This window comes from Aquarana catesbeiana, linkage group LG09 (genome assembly GCF_042186555.1).
Source record: "Aquarana catesbeiana isolate 2022-GZ linkage group LG09, ASM4218655v1, whole genome shotgun sequence".
Classification (NCBI taxonomy): Eukaryota; Metazoa; Chordata; class Amphibia; order Anura; family Ranidae; genus Aquarana; species Aquarana catesbeiana.
In genome coordinates, this window is record NC_133332.1 from 66,578,738 (window position 1) to 66,601,193 (window position 22,456).

The window sequence follows — 22,456 nt, forward strand, 5'->3', positions numbered from 1 at the left end:
GGGGGCCTCAAATGCGGCCCTTGACATTACCAAAGGGCCGTACATTGTGTTCAATATATGTAATGCTTGAGAGGACTGTCAAACTGCAGACTTAATTGAGGAAATGAGGGTCAGAGCATTTGGACATGTTACATTTTTGGCTGGGTATATGCTGCAGAAGACCATATGAAACTGGGAACGTGTTACATGAAGCTAGTAAGAATCAATACTATTGCCATCAATGTTCCCACTACAGACTACCAAGGTCCGAGGGCCTCAGGTTAGACTCCGGAGGTCCACAGTTATCACCATCAGGAAACCCTGCCCTGAACTATGTCATGAAGACATTGCTGTAATGCATGCATGTAGGCAGGAGAGCAGGCTTGGGATACAACAAAGGAAGAGAAAGAGGTGAAAACAACATTTTTAATAAACAAAAACAACAGTTCATGATACACAATGCTTTTAGCAAGCTAAATGTCATTCAGTTTGCTTTAGTGGCTACTTTAAGTTTGTAAAATGTTTTCTAACTCGTCTTAATTTTATTATTGCATTATCTGTGTAGGAGCAAAATTGAATATTCAGTTCCTGTGTACTTTAACACAGCATGGAACCAAGTCTGTATTGTCACTGATTATAGAGCGTCAATAGAAAAAGCTTATCTTTTGTCACCTGGCCCCTCCCCATCTCCTTTTACACATATACACAGGCACCACACAGGTGATCTCACTTTGGTCACTATGGCCCCAGCAGGAATCACTGTGCGTCTGGTAAAGGATGATACGTCCAATGATTCTAAAGCAAATATTAGCCCTTATCTGGATCAAGACTACAACCAACTGCGCAAGAAATGTCTGCAGGAAAAGCGCCTATTTGAGGATCCCTATTTTCCAGCACAGCCCAAATCACTGGGGTACAACAAGTTAGGACCCCGGTCTCCAGACACCGTAGGGATTCAGTGGAAAAGACCTCAGGTAAGGCATGAGGGGGCAAACAAGTCTAAAAAAATGAATGTATATCTAAAGACAAACCTTTTTAGTTTTTGTCTAGTGTGTGTAATTTGTAGAACCCCTGTTGAGATTTTTATTGTCTGCTCTGCTGGGAGATTTACTCTCTATGTATTCTGGTGATCATTTTCACTGGGACTAAAAATAAGGGAAATATGAACATTTTAGATTGTCCCCAGAACAGGTGAGGGGAGATTTTCTAAAGGACATCTGTACTAGTGATAGCTATCCAAGAGGGGATTTTCCTTCACTTTGGAGAGATTTTCTCCAACTGTCTGTGTCTACAGGACAAGAAGTAAAAAGAAAACTATCAGATGGGACACAGATGACTCAAGAAACTTGTATCGGTGCAACCCTAGTTACTGCTGTAGATATACTTTAGTCAATGAAAGGTCTAGAATGGGCAATATGCATTTTTACAAGCAGCTGAATATGTGCTGATCTTGTATTGAAAATAACAGGAGTTTTTAAAATGTTTTCATTCATTTTAGCACGCAACAAATTTAAATGTTGAAATCCTAAAATTCTTCTCTCACAAAAAAACTTACGTAGACAGTTTCCAAGCTGCTGGGCATTTTTGGCCACGCTAACATTCTTTTTATTTTTTATTTGGTAACCCTTGCAATAACCTAAATACCAAAGAGACAATTCTTTTGGTTTCATCGATAATGAAAATGTTTAAGGCCATTTGACACCTCTGTGCTTTTGGTACATAATTCTTCTTACTATCTTTGGTATGGTTTCCAATAAAACATACATTCGATAGAGATAAAGAGTGAAATGTGTAAAATGTGCTTAAAAACACATCTGAAACGCACCGCACCTCAAGTGCGGTGCATTAAAATGGCCAAGATAGACACCAACGCAGGTTATTGTAATGCAAGGCAGCACACATTAAAATGGCCAAAATAGACACCAACGCAGATGGTAATGCAAGACAGCAGTGCGTTGTCATTCATTGTCAAATGCATACCACTGCACATCAACGGTGCACAGCAACACACCGGCACTACATCATAATACACAGCTTAAAATGCTCTGGGTGTTGTGGTGTACTGTGTCTTGAAATTGTTTTCAAGTACAATATGCCCAATGCACACATTCCTGCATTTGGCAATAAATGTAATTGGCTGATGTAGTGACCAACCAGCTGGAGACCAAAGGCATTCAAGGCAAGAAGAATGTCACCAGCAGTCTGCATGTCCATAATGGACATTCATGGACAGATGAAAACTGTCTGTTATTTTACTGACAGTTCGCAACCCTGGTTCCTGCATGGCTCTAAAACATCGCTATTGTACCTATGATGTGATTGCTGAATAAAGCTTTGGACCCTTTCTGAAGATCCTTGGTATGCTGGTGACATACTTCTTGCCTTGCAGAGACACAGGCTCGATCCCTTCCCCCCTGTCACAACTGAGATATGCCTTGTTTACTTTTTGTCAATCAGAGGACATAAGAGTCCCCGGGACCCGCAGATCGACTTCTGATGTGAATTTTAACAGCAGAAGTGGCCCGCCGGCGGTGCACGCACCCCCTGCAGGCGGAAGTGCAGGATCACGTGTGTGTGTGTGTGTATATATATATATATAATTAAAAAAAATTGTATGTGTGATCCTGCGCACAGCTACCACCCTGTAGCAGTACAAGTGCCATAGGGTGGTCAGCAAGTAGTTAATACATTTTCATTTTAATTTAATGCATTGTACAGACAAATGTATAGAGTATCTTGAGGATCTCAAACAGGTATATAAATTGTCAGTGAAGAGTGAAACGATAAGAGTTCTGTTACAAATATTTCCCAGGGTGTTCCTCAGATTTCGCAGCAATACAAGTCGCAGGCTATTGGGATCCAATGACTCCCCACTAATGACTGGCTCTTGTCTATTGGTTTGAATCCCTTGGATTCCACCCATGAGCTCCACAGAAGAGTTGAATGCTGTTCTGGCACCATATACCCACCCCTTACAATGTATAACTACATTATCGCGTTTTTGCTTCCAAATGTTTGTTGTAAATGCGCTGTGCTGGGTTGTAGCCTGGTAACCTATACCATGCAACCATTGCTGCCGATAGAAAGAGAAAGCATCAGCCTCCAGAGGTTTGCTGAGTCACCTCTTGGCTTTATCTTCTGGGGACTCCAGGAGAAACAACCTCTTGCTGTAGTTCCATTCTCTCTTTCAACCCTCTTTTAAAGTCATAATATAACGGAAACCTGTGCTAAGACAAAACAAATACATACTGTAAGCTGTGATTGCCGAACTTGTTGTGAAAATGCTATTTACCTGGCTTTTAGTGACTTCAATAGTTTGAGTCGCTGACCTGCAATAAGCATGCAAATGAGGAAAGATTGAAGGCACAACCCTAATCTGCTTACATTTACTGGGTCAGCGACACTACTGAAATCACTAGATTGGCATGACAAGAAACTAGTTTATTCAGGAGAGGTCACTAATGGCCACCTCCAATCTACTTTACGGCAGGATTCTGTTAATAATGTAATTTGGCCAGTGGGACCCCTCATAATGGGCACAGCAGGTTTCTGGACCCGGATAGTAAAGACCACAGATCTCTTTTGCCTTAGGATTTCTTGTTTGAGTCAATTTTATCTATTGAATACATCAGGTAATTATCCTTTGTACTGGTTGTGCTGGTATTCTTATCTTGTGAATGGCCTTTAGTCTTAGCATAAGTGTATGCAGAGACGGATTAAAGTTTAATAAAACCCCAACAACAAAGTTCTCTTATTTGTTCCCTTTTGATCTGTTAAGTATACAATTTAGAGTGTTCTGGTTGATAAATGCAAATAAAACCCTTTTTATCCTGCCAAAAATCTTGTTAACTGATAACTTCTGGTGCTGCATTGTCAGTTACATTGTTCCCAACTATCTCTGTGTACTACAAAGCACATCATAATGTAGATAACACAACAGAGGGAGGTGTTCTGTCCTAGGGTGACAATGGTGTTCCTCAATAGATACTGTACGGTAAGGTTGGCCATAGACAGAGCGATTTTCTTTCTTGTAACCAGACAGTATTGACAGGGGAATCCCTCCCATGGAGTCATTGTGTTCTCCCGGCAGGGGAGGTGGGGAAGCCGCCCCTGCTGGGAGAACAGTTATTATTGCTAGCAGCTATAACAGCTGCTAGCGAAAATCACATGTAAAGCCTGTCAGGCTGGTTGTACCTAAGTTGATTGATCGAACAGCTTGAGCACGTTCAGCCTGCCCATACATGGTTCGAATCGTTTGAACTATCTATGGCTGGCTTAAGTGAGCTTTGTCACCCTATGACAGATGTGTGGTATGCTGGTCATATACATCTCAAAATGTGGCCGAATCCTGCTGAACTGATAGCCCTGCCACCACTCGACAAAATTCAATGTGAAAATCGAAGGAGATGGGCAGAAAATTATTGGTGAACAGTGACTGCAGCCAGCCAGATGCAGGCACTGTTCTAGTATTCTGAAAGCCGTTGGAGCAGCAGCTGTCAGTATACAAAAGCCAGCAGGGAAGATTTCTCCATCCATACTGTTTATTGTGGATGGGGACAAGGTGGATTTGATTTAAATCAAGTAGATTTTAAATCATGATTTAAATCACTATCAACTCGAATTAAATCATAATTTTTCATTTTCAAAGAGCAACTGTCATCTCTGTCCGACAGCGGCTCTTCATCTGATCCACTGTTGACACACCAACAATCCTATTCACTTTAATGAGATGGCTGGTGATGCGGCAGTGACACAACGAGGTGAGGGATGTGGCAGCAGTAGGTGAGTGGAGGCCCACTAACAGGCTCTGCCATGATGGATCTAAAATGACAGGTGCTCTTTAACTGTAAGGACTCATTCTTGCTGGTAGTTTGAATCTTTAATACCAATGCAGTGCATGTTATCTCAACTTGCAGGAAAAAATCCGATTAAATCAAAAAAATCAGATAAAAATCCAGATTTTTTTTTTTTTTTTTTTTAATCATCGATTTTTATCCACCGTGGATGGGGGGTCTATTTATTTCACTAATTTAGTCAACAGGGCTGAACAAAATTTTTTTAATGTATATGACTAGCCTTACTGTCAGGATTACTGGGTGAAAATAAAGGGTAAAAAAGTCTAAAAAAAACGAACAAATTCAGCTACCACTTCTAAGGACTGGTAAACTACAATAAATTACAACTTGATTTTGTGTTTAGATACACTCTTGGCATTGGAAATAGGCACAGGAAAAAAACTTCCCCATTTATGCATATCTCTCAACTGTTGTACTACATCAAACCTTGTATTCAGCTTACAACACAGTTAAGTACTGTCTGTAATGCTTTTTTATTTGCTGGACAAAGTTTTGGGGTATAGCTCCTTCTCTATTGCTTCTATACTGTGGTATACCCTGAAAGCTTGTCCTGAAAATTTAACAATGGCTACAATCAACTTTATACCACATATAAATTAATTCGCGTTATTATGAGAAGCCAGTATAAAGTAGTAGAAAAAGTAAAGCACTTGATATAGTCAATCATTTTTTGCCTGTTAATTCCCCATGGTTCACACAACTGGGGGTGTCCTTTTCCTACATACTTTGTGCTAAATAATGCCCCTCTCTTCTCTTCTAAAGCTGTGAAGTATGTGTCTGCTGGCATAATCTGCCCCAATGCTCCATCAACCATCAACTGTCTACACATGCATGCTCCCTCAACCGATTGCCATATATCCTGATCTACTGTTAGAGCTGCACAATTAATCGTTAAAAAAATTGTGATCTCGATTCACCTCCACTGATGATCTCTCCTGCAGATATTGCCGATTCTTTCATATAAACAAGTGGAGAGACTATCTGCTCACTCAGCTGTCAAAAGAAAGCATCTGGCATTCTGCCAAGTCTTTTAACTTGAAACATTGTAACTAAGCTTCCTTCTTAGATCAAAGGGATAGAACATCTGTGTAAATAAATAATCTTGGCAGTCTGCCAAGTTTTCAACAATGTGTAAATGCAGGAAGTTTAACCACTTAAAGTATAAATCTTTTTCTGACACTTCTTTCTTAAGTTAAAATCAATATTTTGTGCTAGAAAATTACTTGGAACCCCCAAACTAGGGTTGTCCCGATACCGATACTAGTATCGGTATCGGCACCGATCCCGAGCATTTGCCCAAGTACTTGTACTCGGGCAAATGCTCCCGATGCTTCCCCGATACCTAAAAGTCAGCTGTGATCGGCGCATGGGGGAGATACAAGCTTCTCCCCCAGCGGCTTTCAGCTGCTTTAGTGACACAGCGGTGATCGCTCACCGCTGACTGTCACTGCATTATCCTCCATGCCCCCTCCTTTCCTCTGTGCCTCTCCGCTGTCCCCCTCCGTTCTTCTCTCCTTTTCTGTCCCCCTCCGCTGTCCCCTCCGTTCCTCTTTCCTTCCCTGTGCCTCTCCGCTGTCCCCCTCCGTTCCTCTTTCCTTCCCTGTGCCTCTCCGCTGTCCCCTCCGTTCCCCCCTCCTTCTCTGTCCCCCTCCGTTCTCCCCCTCCGTTCCGCCGTCCTCCTCCTCCTTCCTTTGTGAATAGACAGAGTCAGCTGACTCTGTCCATTCACATAACTGAAACATTGTAATCTCTTGTGATTACTATGTGTCAGTTTATGAATGGAGAGGAGCCGCTGTCTTCTCTCCATTCATTCTCAGTGCAGCTGAGGCTGCAGAGAAAGGGACTGGGGAATCTCTATCCTCTGTCTCTTTCTCTGTCTCAAGGGGGAGATATCAGAGGTCTGTTAAGACCCCTGATGTCTCACCAAAGCCCCCCAACAGGGCTGATTAAAAAAAAAACAAAAACAAAAAAAACACATATTGCAATAAAGAATAAAAAAAAAATTATTGTAAAAAATAAAAATTGTAAATTTAAAAAAACAAAACAAAACACACACACACACATAAACCATTCACCCCCCCCCCCCCCCCAAAAAAAAAAAAAAAAAAAAAGGAGCACTGTTAAAAAAAAAAAACAAAAAAAAACACTGTCACGTGACATAAAAAAAAAAGTATCGGTATTCGGTATCGGCGAGTACTTGAAAAAAAGTATCGGTACTTGTACTCGGTCCTGAAAAAGTGGTATCGGGACAACCCTACCCCAAACATATATATTTTAGCAGAGACCCTGGGGAATAAAATGGCAATTGCTGCAATATTTTATGTCACACTGTATTTGCCCAGCGGTCTTTCAAATGCAGTTTTTTTGGAAAAAATACACTTCAATGAATAATAATAAAAAAAAAAAAAAAAACAAAACAGTAAAGTTAGCCCAATTTTTTTTTTTTTTTTGTTTTAATGTGAAAGATGATGTTACGCCGAGAGAATCGTGATCTATCTTCTAAGCAAAAAAATCGTGATTCTCATTTTAGCCAGAATCGTGCAGCTCTATTTACTGTAATGCCCCGTACACACGATCGGACATTGATCCGACATTCGTCGTCGGATGTTGGCTCAAACTTGTCTTGCATACACACGGTCACACAAAGTTGTCGGAAAATCCGATCGTTCTAAACGCGGTGACGTAAAACACATACATCGGGACTATAAACGGGGCAGTAGCCAATAGCTTTCGTCCTTAATTTATTCTGAGTATGCCTGGCACTTTGTGCGTCGGATTTGTGTACACACAATCGGAATTTCCGACAACGGATTTTGTTGTCGGAAAATTTTATAGCCTGCTCTCAAACTTTGTGTGTCGGAAAATCCGATGGAAAATGTGTGATGGAGCCCACGCACGGTCAGAGTTTCCGACAACAAGGTCCTATCACACATTTTCCGTCGGAAAATCCGACCGTGTGTACAGGGCATAAGAGTGAATGATGTAGCTGGCCCCCCCTGGACCTTTGCCCATCTTTGTGGATGATCTGACACTAATTCTGCGTGTTTTTTAGTCCAAACACTGCTTTTGCCTACATTCGTGGCAGCCTTGTTAACATGCCTTGCTCGTGAAGCATAAGAGATTGAACAGCACAGAATTGTGAACATGCTAGTGTCTCCATCCTGAAAATCCTGTTCAGTTTGTCGGCAAGTAATAATGTATCAGACTACCTTAAAGTGTTTTGTAAACTCTTACATATACCCAATATAGTGACTAGCCTCAGGTGAAACACAAAGATGAAACAAATCCTCCTACTTTAGTTGTACCTCTGCAGTGCCGTATTTCCAAAGAAGCAGAGTAGGCACTGACCTATGGGCCCCATGCCATTCAAGGGCCCAGCAACAATGGATTAAAATATTATTCTTTTGATCTTGGGAAAAAAAATGCAATCAAGCTTTCTTAAATTGCTTACAAAAGATAGAAAAAAAAATATTCAACTCAAAGAAATTTAAACCTCTTTAGAGGAAACCCTGTATAACCCACTTAAGGACCACTTGACCACAATGTTCTGCAGACAGGCAGCCCGTGCAGGCAACTGGTGTGTTGCTGCCTGCTTCCGGGTTTAGGCAACCCCCCCAACATCCGCTGTGATTGTATACAGCGGGTGTCTGTCAGCAAGTCCCAGTAAATGATTAATGCCCAGGACCTGCTGATCAGCTGTGTCCCGTCACAGCCCAGAGCCCTGTGTTTAACAATCAACACAGGACTCTGTACAGAGGGAAAGATATCTCCTGTTACTTAATCCAGGGATAAGAAACCGAGAGATCTTTAGTAAAAAGCCGTAAACATTACACTCATTTAGCCACACATCTTGGATGCCCTAGATGTTAACCCCTTCCCAGCAGGGTACGGGGGGGTTGGATGTTCTAAAATTGAGGGATCAGGAAGGCATGGTACTAACGGGTCAGAAGGGCTCACAGAGGTGTCAGGGGAACTTGGTACTGGGGTTTAGAAGACTCATCCATGACTTTATGGACCTTGCTTTGTGCACTGCTCCAAATCATTTGGTGAAGGAGGGATTATGGTGTGGGGTTTTTCAGGGGTTGGGCTTGGCCTCTTAGTTCCAGTGAAGGGAACTCTTAAGGCGTCAGCATACCAAGACATTATGGACAATATCATGCTCCCAACTTTGTGGGAACAGTTTGGGGATGGCCCCGTCCTGTTCCAACATGACTGCGCACCAGTGCACAGAGCAAGGTCCATAAAGACATGGATGAGCGAGTTTGGGGTGGAGGAACCTGACTGGCCTGCACAGAGTCCTGACCTCATCCCAATAGAACACCTTTGGGATGATTTAGAGTGGAGACTGCAAGCCAGGACTTCTCGTCCAACATCAGTGCCTAAGCTCACAAAAGCACTTTGGGAAGAATGGTCAAACATTCCCATAGACACACTCCTAAACCTTGTGGACAGCCTTCCCAGAAGAGTTGAAGCTGTTATAGTTGCAAAGGGTGGACCAACTCAATATTGAACCCTATGGACTAAGACTGGGATGCCATTAAAGTTCATGTGTGTTTAAAGGCAGGTGTCACAATACTTTTGACAGTATAGTGTACTGTCTGTGTGGTACTCATTTGTGGGTGTATTCTCCAGTATCCGGGCCAATGTTGTGACACCGTTCATCCTGTGGAGTGTGTAATAAAAGATTTTCTTACACAAATACAGTGCATTGGAGTGTTCATACTGTAAAACTATGCTTTGTGTATGAACTGAGGAGAGGTCGGCTTCGGGAAACCCTATACTTTTCATAGCACCTGTTGTGCTGTATACTTCCATTAGTGTGTGAAAAGGATCTGTGTTGTAACTACATATGGCTTGCTGAATTCTATACACTGGGGTATTGATTTACAAAAGGAGGAATTTTCACACCTGTATTGACTTCAAAGACGCAGTCATGTGGCGTGCCGTACCATAAAAAATGGAGTGTCTCCTGAAAAATGCATGTTAGTCTCCTGGACATTTCTACTTTACAAGGGTTGTTTAGTACAGTACTCTTATTATTTAAGAGACAAAAAAGGTCCTGTGCTTCACTGCAAGACCCTGTGGCTATGTGGAATGACGGCCTCAGCCCGGGCTCTAGCCAAGCCAAAGCCCCAATGCATTTTACTTCATCCCGAAGCTTAATCATGGGGATCATGGAGCTTAAATTGATTGTAAAGGGTTATTTTTTTTTCCATTACAATACTAAACATGTCCTACTTACCTGATCTGTGCACTGGTTTTGCACAGAGTGTCTGTCTCGGATCCTCCTCTTTTTCGGTCCCACGCCTGTGCTCCTGGTCCTTCCTAAAGTGATTCATTCATTTTAACCCACAAAGAGTCAAGAATTCTGCCCTGAGGTGAAATACTAGCTCACCTGGAGATCTTCCAACACTGCCTAGGGGAAAGGGGATGCTACACGTAAACACACTACTACTGCCAATTAAGACAGGAGCCAGTTAGCCTATCAGCATGTCTGTGGAATGTGGGAGGCAGCGGAGAATCCGGAGGAAATCCATGCAAGCACAAGGAGAACATGCTAACTCTTCTAGTGAGCTTACTTCCATAACCTGAAATGTAAATTTTCGCTGCAGACATGACAAAGGATCAAATTGTTGCACTCGTTATGAAATCAGCCTTGGTTCCAGTTAGTGCCATTGCTTATTAAGCCCTGGAAGATTGTACCCCTTTCCTGACCAGAGCACTTTTTGCGATTCGGCACTGTGTCGCTTTAACTGACAATTGCGCAGTTGTGCGACGTTGCACCCAAACAAAATTGACGTCCTTTTTTCCCACAAATAGAGCTTTCTTTTGGTGGTATTTGATCACCTCTGTGGTTTTTATTTTTAGCGCTATAACCAAAAAAAGAGCGACAATTTTGAAAAAAAAACGCATTATATTTTACTTTTTGCTATAATAAATATCCCCCAAAAGTATTTAAAAAAAATATTTTTTTCCTCCGTTTAGGCCGATATATATTCTTCTACATATTTTTGGTAAAAAAAAAAACAATAAACGTATATTGATTAGTTTGCGCAAAAGTTATAGCGTCTACAAAATAGGGGATAGATTTATGGCATTTTTATTTTAAATTTTTTGTTATTAGTAATGGTGGCGATCTGCGATTTTTATCGGGACTGTGACATTATGACGGACACATCGGATACTTTTGACACTATTTTGGGACCATTATCATTTATTTATACAGCGATCAGTGCTATAAAAGTGCACTGATTACTGTGTAAATGACACTGTCAGTGAAGGGGTTAACCACTAGGGGGCGATAAAGGGGTTAAGTGTGTCCTAGGGAGTGATTTTAACTGTGGGGGGGGTGGGCTTCAAGTCACGTGATCTCTGTCACGACACAAGCCAGAACGGGGAAATGCCTTGTTTACAAGGCACTTTCCTGTTCTGAGGCTCCGTAACATGATCGGTGGGAGACTGGCGGACATAGAGTCCACCGGTTCCCGCAGGCACGTTCTGCTATACCTGGCTCTTAAAGGGGACATACAAGTACGCCCATTTGCCCACCGCTGCCATTGTGCCGACGTATATCGGCGTGCAGCGGTCGGCAAGTGGTTAGTGTTCTTTTAAGATGCTTTTTTTTTTGGTTTTGGTTTTTTTTTTTTGGTATTAAATGTCAAATTACCTTCTGTACCATAATCTTTACAAAAAAAAACTAAAACTTGCTGTGTAAAAAAAATTTTACCTGGAAAGAACAGTAGTCATGCAGCACCACTGGAACAAGTGTGTGGACTTTCATGGGCAATATGTAGAAAAATAGCTTTATATTTTTCAGGACCATTCCAGCATAGTGAGGTATCCTGCAAAGACACCTTAGCCATGATACTGTATACTGCAATGTAACACCATAGCCAGAGTTGTGGAGATATATTACAGTGTGTGTTATTAGTTTTACTAATACTTGGAAGGCTTGATATTTGAATTGGAGCCCTGCCAATATTATATAGCCCGGGAGCAGTTTACATAAGATTATGTTTTAATTGCTTTCATGTTCTACCCTGTACCATCCCCTAACCAGCATCCTCCTTCTTTTCTCCTATTTTTATCTGTAAGAACTAATCCCTGCCCACACAAACCAGTCTGCTTTCTTTTTGATCATGTGTAGCGGTACCCCCCCCCCCCCCCGTGAGGGCTGCTGATTGACTCTATACCCCACTGGCTACCCCGACTCTGCAGATTCTCTTTTAACTCTGACACCTTGGGTTTCATTCTGCAATGGGATGTTATCAATGAGAAACTCACACAATGTCACTGAACTTTACTAGAGTGAATATCAAACACAATGATTAAACACAAACAATAAATAATCAGTATAGATATGAAAACTGTGGATTCAATAATCACCGTAGGGAGCATATGTAGACAAGTGTACAATGGGACAAAGTGTTCAATATTCTCCAAAACCTATATTAAACACCTTCCCACCGAGGCCTCAATACACACACCAAGCTGCAATATAATGGGGTTGATTTACTAAAGGCCAATAGACTGTGCACCTTGGAAAGTGCAATTGCACTCTGCAAGTGCAGTTGCTCCAGAGCTTAGTAAATGAGGTAAAGCTTCACTTTGCAAAGAATACCCAATCACATGCAAGGAAAATAAAAAAAAAAAACAGCATTTTTGCTTGCACATTATTGGTTGAAGAAAGTCAGCAGAGCTTCTGCTAATTTACTAAACTCTGGAGCAACTGCTCTTGCCATGTGCAACTGCACTTTTCAGAGTCCACAGTCTTTTTGCCTTTAGTAAATCAACCCCAATGTTTCTCACATTCAATAACACAATGCAATATTTAACCTGTACTCAAGGGCTCCCCCTAGGTTGTAATTCAAAGTTCAAGCTACAAATAGAACTGTAATGCTTTGCAGAAGATGATAAAAGTTCCTTGACTCCAGATATCTTCAGCTAGCCTTTAGTTTAAACTGCAGTACTTGTAATCCAACAGGACAAAAGAGAGAAAGCAAACTGTAGCATAAATGGCTAATAACTAGTTAACTGCTAATTAGCTAATGACTGTTTAACTGAAGAAATATGGCACTTGTAACTTCCTCCTTATGTGTGAGTGTAATACAGTACTGACCTTACAGCACAGGGAATGACAAACCCCAGACTTCAGATGTATGTTGCCTGTGAATAAGTAGAATCGCTTCTGTGAAACTATAAGTCTCACCAGCAGTATGTAAGTAACTCAGCAAACAGTGCACTTTACTGAAATGGGCATGTGCCCTCTCACCACAGTAGACTCTGAGGCTGTGAGGCTCTGTCAGGACTCCCCTCCTGATGTCTCAGTCTGATGAAAAAGATGGCGCCACCGCGCTATAACACTCCTCCGGTTGGCTGAAATGCAGGAAAACTTCCAGATGTCCTGGCACTGCACACCGATCCACTAGCAGCTGGCAATTCCACTCCGCGCTGTATAGGCCGCAGTCTCCTATTCACACAGACCTCCTGCTGGCAGGTATTGAATGACGTCCAGAGAAGCTAAAAGATGGCCACGCTGTTCCTTTTATTACTGCTACCAGCATGCAGTGCTGCGCACTTTGCATTGTCTGTATTGTAGTTCAGGGCTGATCCAGCTAACAGAGTCACTTCCTCCTCCAAACTACATCTCCCACAATGCTTTGCAGCGCTGCTTCTCAGGAATTAAAAGAAAGTCCTAACAGCATTAAAAGGACACTAGAGGGAGCCAAACTAATTTGCAACCATAACAACTGTAATGCATTATATTAGCAAACCCTTGGCTACATGTTATGTTTTTTTATTCTTTTAAGTGTTACTAAACCCACAAAAGTAAAATCAGTCTGTATATGCAATAAAGCGTGCTAGTTATACTCACTGTGGAACCTAAGGGGTTATTCCTCCACAGTGTGTAAAAGGGCTGTTTGATCCTGTCTTCTCTGATCTTCCCCAGTCCCCAATCCATCTGCTAATAGTACAGAGCCTTGGGGGTACTCTGCACATGCTCAGTTTGGTGTGTATTGCTAGGGTTTTTTTTTTTTCTTGGGAGGCTGCATGTGAGAAGAACAGGGCCAATTGGCACTGTCCAAACAGAGGGTCAAACGTCATGCAGCCTCATAGGACAGTCAGAGGAGAATGAAAACTCCTCCTACAACCTTTAACAAGTGCTCAGCCAAACACTGATAGAAGTTACAAAACTGCTATAAACTGCTGATGAGAAAAGGGTATTTAATAGTTTATATTTACTAAAATAATTGCATTTCCATGTTATGTGTACTGTGGGAGACGGTACACAGTATTCAGATATAGTGAATGCAGGCTCCTGGGTTTAGTAACACTTTAAAAACAATGAAATGCATTTATACATAGAGATAGTATAAGTACCTGAATCTGTTTTGATATTGGCACCACGGGTCACAGAGCCTTCAGTGCATTTCACAGTGCCAGAAAAACCTTCATCTCCACCTTCCAGCAAAGCAACGGTTAAATCCCTTGCTGGCCACTGCCATCTTCTCCCCAGCTACTTTATGGTGTTGGGTTTTTGGCCTCTTGATTGGCCATTGGTGGAATGATGTCATCCTGCACATGCACATGGGAGTCAATCGTTCTTGCAGTCGTACTGTGGCATGAGCAGCTCAGTTGGCAATCAGTAGAAGACTGTGAGCAGGCAGGTAAGTTTTCTTACTACAGAAGAAACATTGCACTATCTCTTCTGCAATAAAGAGCTACCTGCTCACAGTTTTTAAATAGTTATGTTTAGTGCCACACCATACACATTACAATCTGATTGCATAATCTCCTTTAAGATGACCATACCTTGTACAGTATTCGTTTTCAATCGCTGTAAATCTCTTTACTAAAACTATGTAATGTGGGACCCTACCCAAACTATCCATTTATCCATGCAATTTGTAGGCAGGCCCTTGTACAATCAGAATATATTGTAGTGGTGAGTTGTAGATTCACCAACACCTGTGTAGTGTGTGTGGGCTTCATTTAATTGGATATAAATGAAATAGATTATTTGGTCAGGCCCTTAAGCTGGGCATAGATGGGCTGTTTTTTTTTTTTTGATCAGCCAGCGTGCTGATCAAAAAAACGGACTCCCTCGTCTACACAAGTGAGGTGGATGGAGGAATCCTCCCTGCTGTGCAATTTTATTCTGACAGCGGAGATGCTTATATTGTCAGAATACACTGATCAGTGCTGCAGCCGCTGATCAAACTAAAATTTTCCAGCATTCCCGTTCAACAGAAGTTGATTGTGAGATCGACTTCTGTTGAGTGGGAACGGCCACAGATTCCTGCTGAATTGGCCAAATTTTGATCCATCTATAGCCAGCCTTAAACTTCATAGTTGTTGGTAAATCTCAAGGTTGTAATGCTTTCTGGCTGAACCGACCGAGATTTGAACCGTGTATGACCGGGCCTAACACTGGTTGGAGTAGAGAGCAGAGTAATACCCCATCAATGTACTGGTGCTACATTCTTCAGGAGCAGGTGGTAGACCAGGCTGTGTTGCTTAGCAGCAGTACAGTCTGAAGGGAGTTTAGGGTCTGGCAGCGCTGTGTGTCAGGGGTGCATTGATCATTACCAGCTGTAGATAATTTCAAATTACAATATTTTTGTGTGTTTACTGAACTTATAACTCTATAGCAGTCAAACTGCAATAATTTGATGTCCATGTGCATCACTACTATCAGCTGCCAGTCTGTGGCAGTTCCAGCCAGGGCCGTCTTTAATATTGATTGGACAATGGGCAAAAATTTTCTTGCCCCCCCCCCCATATGCAATCTCACTCTCCACCTGCTATGAGACAATAAATAGCAGCTAGACTTAAAATCAGATCAGGCAGCAATTGCGATTGGTTGCCAGCAGTTACAGCATATCATTACTGCTTACTGACTGGTTGCTAGAGGTTACAACACACATTACGGCTCACTGATTAGTTGCTAGAGGTTACAGCACACGATTTCTGCTTGTTAATTGGTTGCTAGAGATTACTGTACAGTAATACTGCTCACTGATTGGTTGCTAGAGGTTACAGCACATCACCTCCTCACTGCAGGGGGGCATGATATACATATGAATGTCGCCTTTATTTACATATCAATGCCACCGGCCGCCGCTGTTTACATATGAATGCAAGTTATTTACATGTAAACACAGGGTCTGCAGGTGAGTCATCTGTACACAACAATAGGGCAGAGCTGGGCAGCATTAGTACCAGCACTTCACACTGAGATATCGGGACACAGCACAGGACTAAAACTTCAAGGGACAAGGGAATTTAAACTGGGATAGTTGGCAAGTATGAGGCAGCTGCTTTGGGCCCCACAACAATGACAGGGCCCAGGGCAGCTGCCCCTTTTGCCCTGCCTAAAGACGGTCCTGGTTCCAGCATAAAAGGAATGTATAGAAGGAGTCCTAGGATCTCTAAAAACAGCCAATCAGTTTGGCCATAGACCTAATGATGTCCTGGAAGATGTGATAAAGTGTTTTTAAATATTTAAAAAATGTTCAATCATTATTATCTATTGAATGTGCGCAAACTGCCATATTTTCCATTCAGTTTATGTGATTTGTAAGATTCTAGGTTTATCGCTCATCCTTTCCAATTGAACACACCTATCTTGTCTTCTCCATGATCTGCCTAAACAAAAACAGCAATGATTGGATCCAAAGGGGGTAATTTACGAAAGGCAAATCCACTTTGCACTACAAGTGCAAAGTGCAGTTGAAATTGCACTGAAAGTGCACTTGGAAGTGCAGTCACTGTAAATCTGAGGGGAAGATCTGAAATGAGGGGAAGCTCTGCTGATTTTATCATCCAATCATGTGCAAGCTAAAATGCTGTTTTTAATTTTCCTTGCATGTCCCCCTCAGATCTACAGCAACTGGACTTCCAAGTGCACTTTCAGTGCAATTTCAAGTGCACTTTGCACTTGTAGTGCAAAGTGGATTTGCCTCTAGTAAATAACAGAAGAATGTACAATCAGATGGTAATGTATGTGGCCAGCTTTCAACTTGAGTGTTTCTCTAAGTCCCCTTTCACACTTGTACGACTTGTCCCACGATTTTGTACTGCAAAATCGTATGACAAGTCATTCTCCATGATTTTCAGTGACTACCATTCATATTGGCACGTGCCAACTTCAAAGTAGTCCCTGCACTACTATGGTCCAACTGTCCATAGACCTCAATGTTAAACCCTCAAGTAGCATGCAAATCGTACCTGAATAATGGACACGATTTCAGTAGGACTTTGTAAGCACAAGCTGAGAATGGTTAATGCCAAAGTTGTGGCAAAGTCGTACAAAGTAGTACTGCTCCCAAATCGCCGCAAAATCGTGGTAAAATCACAGCAAAATTGCTGTAAAATCGCGTGACTTTGAAATCGCACAAGTGTAAAAGGGGCCTGAGGGCTTGCCTGTCAGTCGGCTGTCACATAAACAGGCACTCTTGGTGCTCATTATGTGGAGACTAGAAGTGCATCTGCAGCAAGACAGCTCTGGATGTAGCTTATCAAATGTAAAACAATAGTGACATTTCAACCAGAATAATCAGCCTTTCCCTTGGTGAGATCTGTTGTTTGACAATTTTTGTCGTCTGCAGTTGCCAGCTGCTGGACACAAGATTATCACTTAATAATGTTGCAAATGACAGGTTTCGGCAGCATAAACACCCTTTAAATAAATTGTGAAGAGTTTGTAGGTAGGTCGTTAAACAAGCATAGAAATGTGTTCATTTTAACTGAACCAGTTTAGCAGGACCTGTTCCACCCACGCAATGCCTTGACCTTACTGCTACAATAAAGGAGTTGCTAATATAATAATGTTTAACATTTACATTATTTATAACTGTTTTCAGAGCTCATGACCATATCAGATAAAAGTGTCATAAAAGACGTAGCAGACATAATTGATTACCAAAGGCTGGACCTGCAAACAGTGGCTTAACAATAGCCATAGTACATAGCTCCCAACTGTCTCTGATTTCGAGGGACTGTTCCTGATTTGGAACAATGTCTCTCCTTCCTCCTCATTTGTCCCTCATTTTGGTCTGATCCATATAGTTATATATAAAATGCACTTTATATCTTTCAAAAAGTGTTTCCTAGTGCTAGAACTTCATCCAATTTCTAAATGGCTGCATTTGTAAATTTTAAAAGCCAATATAAAGGAATAGTAGTGGTAAAAAAAAGCACTTGTGGGTTTAACTAATCATTTTTTTTTATAATTCTCCTTTAAGGGGGCGTGGCAGGGGTGTGTGTCCTATGCCTACATATTTTCAATAATAGATGTCCCTTGTTCCCATCTCAAAAAGTTGGGAGGTATGATAGTAGTCCATGTGCATATGCATAAGAGGGGTGGCCCATTAGGGAGGATGTTAAGGAAAAATAAACTGTAAACTTTCCAGTATAGAAGGGCTGAGTTCAGACCTCAAAATTTCCCTCTGTGCAGTTGAGCTGGTCATACACGTAAAGATTTCTCTTGTTCAACCCAACAGACTGATAAGCAAAGAGAAATCCAGATTCCTCTATCCATGCTGAAGAGTGTTGATGGATGAATCTCCCACTGCTGGTCATTGTATTCTGATAGCTGGCACTTGTTGGCTGTCACAGTACCCAAACAGTGATTGCATCTGATTGGTTAGTGTCACAGTTTTGCCTACTTTTTTCCAATTTCTGAATTGAAAGTTGCTGAGCCATGTGGGCCTAGCCATAGGACCACCCAAGGTTATGCCCCGTACACACGACCGGACTTTCTGACAACAAAACCGTGGAATGTTGTTCGACGGTTGTTGGCTCCAACTTGTCTTGCATACACACGGACACACAAATGTTGGCCAACAATTACGAACGTGGGAACGTGGTGGCGTACAGGACCTACGATGAGCTGAGAAAAAGGAAGTTCAATAACCAGTGCGGCTCCTTCTGCTTGATTCCGAGCATGCGTGAACTTTTGTGCGTCGGACTTGTGTACACACGATCGGAAATTCCGACAACAAAGTTTTGTTGGCGGAAAATTTGAGAACCTGCTAGCCAACATTTGTTGGCGGAAACTTCGATAACAAAACAAATGTTCGATGGCGCATACACACGGTCGGACTTTCGGCCAACAAGCTCACATCCAACATTTTTGTTGGAAAATCCGATCGTGTGTACGGGGCATAAGAGGTTGCGCTGTGTATGGCCAGCCTAAAGACTAACGCCAGGTTTTGGTGAACTTTAAATAGTTTGTTTGGACCAAGCTGCTCCAAATGTCCTGTTTTCTTCATTAACACAACCTCCTGCTGTGAGCGCTGTATCAACTGCATCAGCTACATACATTATACAGCTTTGTATTCCAGCAGTGGGACAGAGACTTCCCTCCCTGTTCCCAGATCAGTGAATGCAAGGCTTCCTCTAATTGGCTGAGGTAGAGATTGTGATGTAATCTGCCCGCTTCTCTAAGAGCCCTTGCACACTGGGGCGGGGGCGGCGTCAGCGGTAAAACGACGCTATTAATAGCGGCGTTTTACCGTCGGTATGCGGCCGCTAGCGGGGCGGTTTTACCCCCCGCTAGTGGCCGAGAAAGGGTTAAAAACCACCGCAAAGCGCCTCTGCAGAGGCGCATTGCCGGTGGTATAGCCGCGCCGTCCCATTGATTTCAATGGGCAGGAGCGGTAAAGGAGCGGTATACACACCGCTCCTTCACCGCTCCGAAGATGCTGCTAGCAGGACTTTTATTACCGTCCTGCCAGCGCATCGCTCCAGTGTGCAAGCCCTCGGGGCTTTCACACAGGAATACATGCAGCGGCACTTTCGGGGCGGTTTGCAGGCGCTATTATTAGCGCAATAGCGCCTGCAAACCGCCCCAGTGTGCAAGGGCTCTACCGCAGCCTCCCATAGGAAGCTTTCCATTCATTCATGTGAATGGCTGAGCAGCACTCAGCCCAACTCGATTTTGTGTCGGGAGCAGACCAGGAAGCCCCCATCCCGTTGCCATAACACAGCACTGTATACTGTATGTAGCTGATGCTATCTATAGTTTATACTGTGCTCACAGCAGAAACATAAGTTACTGAAGGAAATAGTTTGTTTTGACCAGCTTGGTTCAGCAGCCAAGCTTTAAAAAGCATTTGCTCAGCTGTCTAATCAGTGTATATTTATTGCCTTTAGAACTTCTGCTATAAAACAGAATTTAATTGCAGTTAGCAACCACAGAGTTTCTCCTTCAAATGCCCGAATAGCCAAGGTTTGGGTGGAACCTAGGTTCGGACTAAACTGTTGGCTCATCCCTACTGTGTATATACACTAAATATACGATTTCTTACATGTTTATCTTCACAAAAATTCTGGAGATGTCTAAATACTGAATATATATGTTTTCCTTTTCCAGGAGATCTGTAATGTTCCTCAGTTCATCTGTGAGAATATGAAGTGGACGGATATTTGCCAGGGACAACTGGGTAAGTGTGCACCGTATTCTTATAATGGCCGCAGGGCAGTTAATGCCGCTATTGCTGAATTTTCACAGGATTGTATTTAGCTTAAGCGGCTCATAATTATATTGCCAGCTATAGCTGGCAGCACTGATCGATCAGAATTTTTCCAGCAGGCTGGTTGCACTGAAGTTGGTTGGTTCTTTACAGCCATGGTGCCCATACTGTATATGGATCAAAATTCGGCGGGTCCTTGCTGAACCAGACAAATTTTAATCCATGTATGGCTAGCTTTACTGGCGAAGTAAGTGCTACATGTAAACCATAACTACATGATGGCAGAAGAATCCCCTCTCCTCTTTCTTCCTTGCATTCATTTGTTTTGTTCTCAGGTCAATCGCTGTCTTAAGGCAGGCAGAGAGAGAGAGACTTGAACCCAAGTGTAAAGTTGGCTATTTATGGAGCAAATTTTGTCCAGTTCCTGAACCTCCCGAAACTCATTCCATGGGTAGTCCTGGCGACACCCTCCCACCAAACATCCTTCGACTGAAAAATTGGAAGGAGCCATGCAGACAGTTGTTGGCTTAACATCACCTGCATCCAATCTGTTTAGCGTGAATGGAGGAATCTGTTGGATTTTTTGTTTAGCCAGCAGGCTGAATGAAAAAAAAACAGGTTGTGTATGGCTACCTTTTAGCTACATAGGACCATTAGTCTATAGTCATATAGTCAAGATGGCCAAAAAAGAGCAGAATGGGGAGATGTCAGTGAAGTGAAGATGTTAAAACACAGTGATGGAAGCCAATTTGATATATTGATAATATTTTCTTCCTATACTCAGGCTAGCCATACATGTTTAGATTTCGTCTGCTCAGCCCTTGGACTGAGCCCTTTGACTGAACAAGAGGAATCAAAAAGATTTCCCCTTTCCATGCTAAAAAGCATAGTTGAAAGAATCTCCCCCCGCCGGGTATTGTATTTTGACAGCTGGCACCCAAGGCTGCCTGAGTACCTAAACAGTGCCTGCATCTAGTTTAATATAGCCACTAAAGATGAGCTCCGGCGTGTTCGCACACTCCACGTGCTGAGCCCGCCAGGAAGTCGGCACTGCGCTAATCACAGGCAGTGAGACATTTTCCCGATGTGCGGCTGCAAAGATCGGGAAATGTCTCACTGCCTGTGATTAGCGCAGCGCCGTGCCGACTTCCTGGCGGGCTCTGCACGTGGAGTGTGCGAACATGCTGAAGCTCATCCTTACTGGCCACTGTTCAGACGACAATTTCCCACCCAGCAAGTTGATTTGAAAAATGTACTTCCTTGGTGCCAACATGTTAACATACATGTAGTTATGCTACCATGGACTGGCACGAGTAACAGAAATTAGTAGCATTTGAAACAATTTTCCATTTTTGTTGAGCCTGGTGCTGCTAACAGGACCACTCACAGATGGAAGTTTGGGCAATTCAGCATGAATCAGGCAAAAATCGAGCCTTGTATGGCAGTTCCCTATTATGGTTGGGAATCATGAACACTCAGAATGTACATTTGAGCTGCAAATATTGACACAAAGGAAAGTTCAACAGAAACGATAAGTAGATTGCATGCATATACAAACAGTTTTCTCTCTATAAGGTTCAGTGGCAAGATAACAATGACACGTGCATAGAATAGAGATAACTGTGCAATAAAACTCACCTTAAAGTGTCACTATAAATGGTGGCTGGGTCTCCATCATGGAGCCACCATATGTGAGGTCTTTTAGAATGCAAATTCTGATGTTTGTGGGGGATGTCCATGTTGTTACTGCAGCAACTGACCCTATCACTATCGATTATCAATTGCAGTATGTTGTTGAAGTTATTTTCTAATGATATCACAGTGTTCCAAATTTGTGAGACGGATTGCTAATATTATCAATAACATGTGTCACTAGTGATTTATTAGTGCAATTGTACAACAAATGTTGCCTGTGTGCGCCCAGCCCTTATAGTTCCCAGCAACAGAACTCCTAGGATCAGTAGTGCAGCAGATTCCACCCTTCTATAGTAGTCGGCATCCAGGGTATGTTACAAACTGCGTATGTTGCCTTTCTTATACCCTTTGCAGTTGGTAAAAAATTGAAATACACGAAAAAAATGATTAATCCTGTCATTTAAAAGAAATTATTTACCTGTCCACTCACATAAATTGTCATCTGTA

General features: G+C 42.3%; 1 protein-coding gene across 1 annotated transcript in view; it reads left to right on the plus strand.

The window, feature by feature from the left end:
• The first annotated feature begins 680 nt into the window (after positions 1–680).
• LOC141107755 (calpain-2 catalytic subunit-like) overlaps positions 681–22,456 on the plus strand; it is a 77,969-nt gene continuing 56,193 nt past the window's right edge. The window contains exons 1-2 of the mRNA XM_073598689.1: positions 681–953; positions 20,215–20,284. Coding sequence (XP_073454790.1) covers positions 720–953; positions 20,215–20,284 — 304 coding nt within the window. The 5' untranslated portion in view covers positions 681–719. The remainder of the gene's footprint in view (positions 954–20,214; positions 20,285–22,456) is intronic.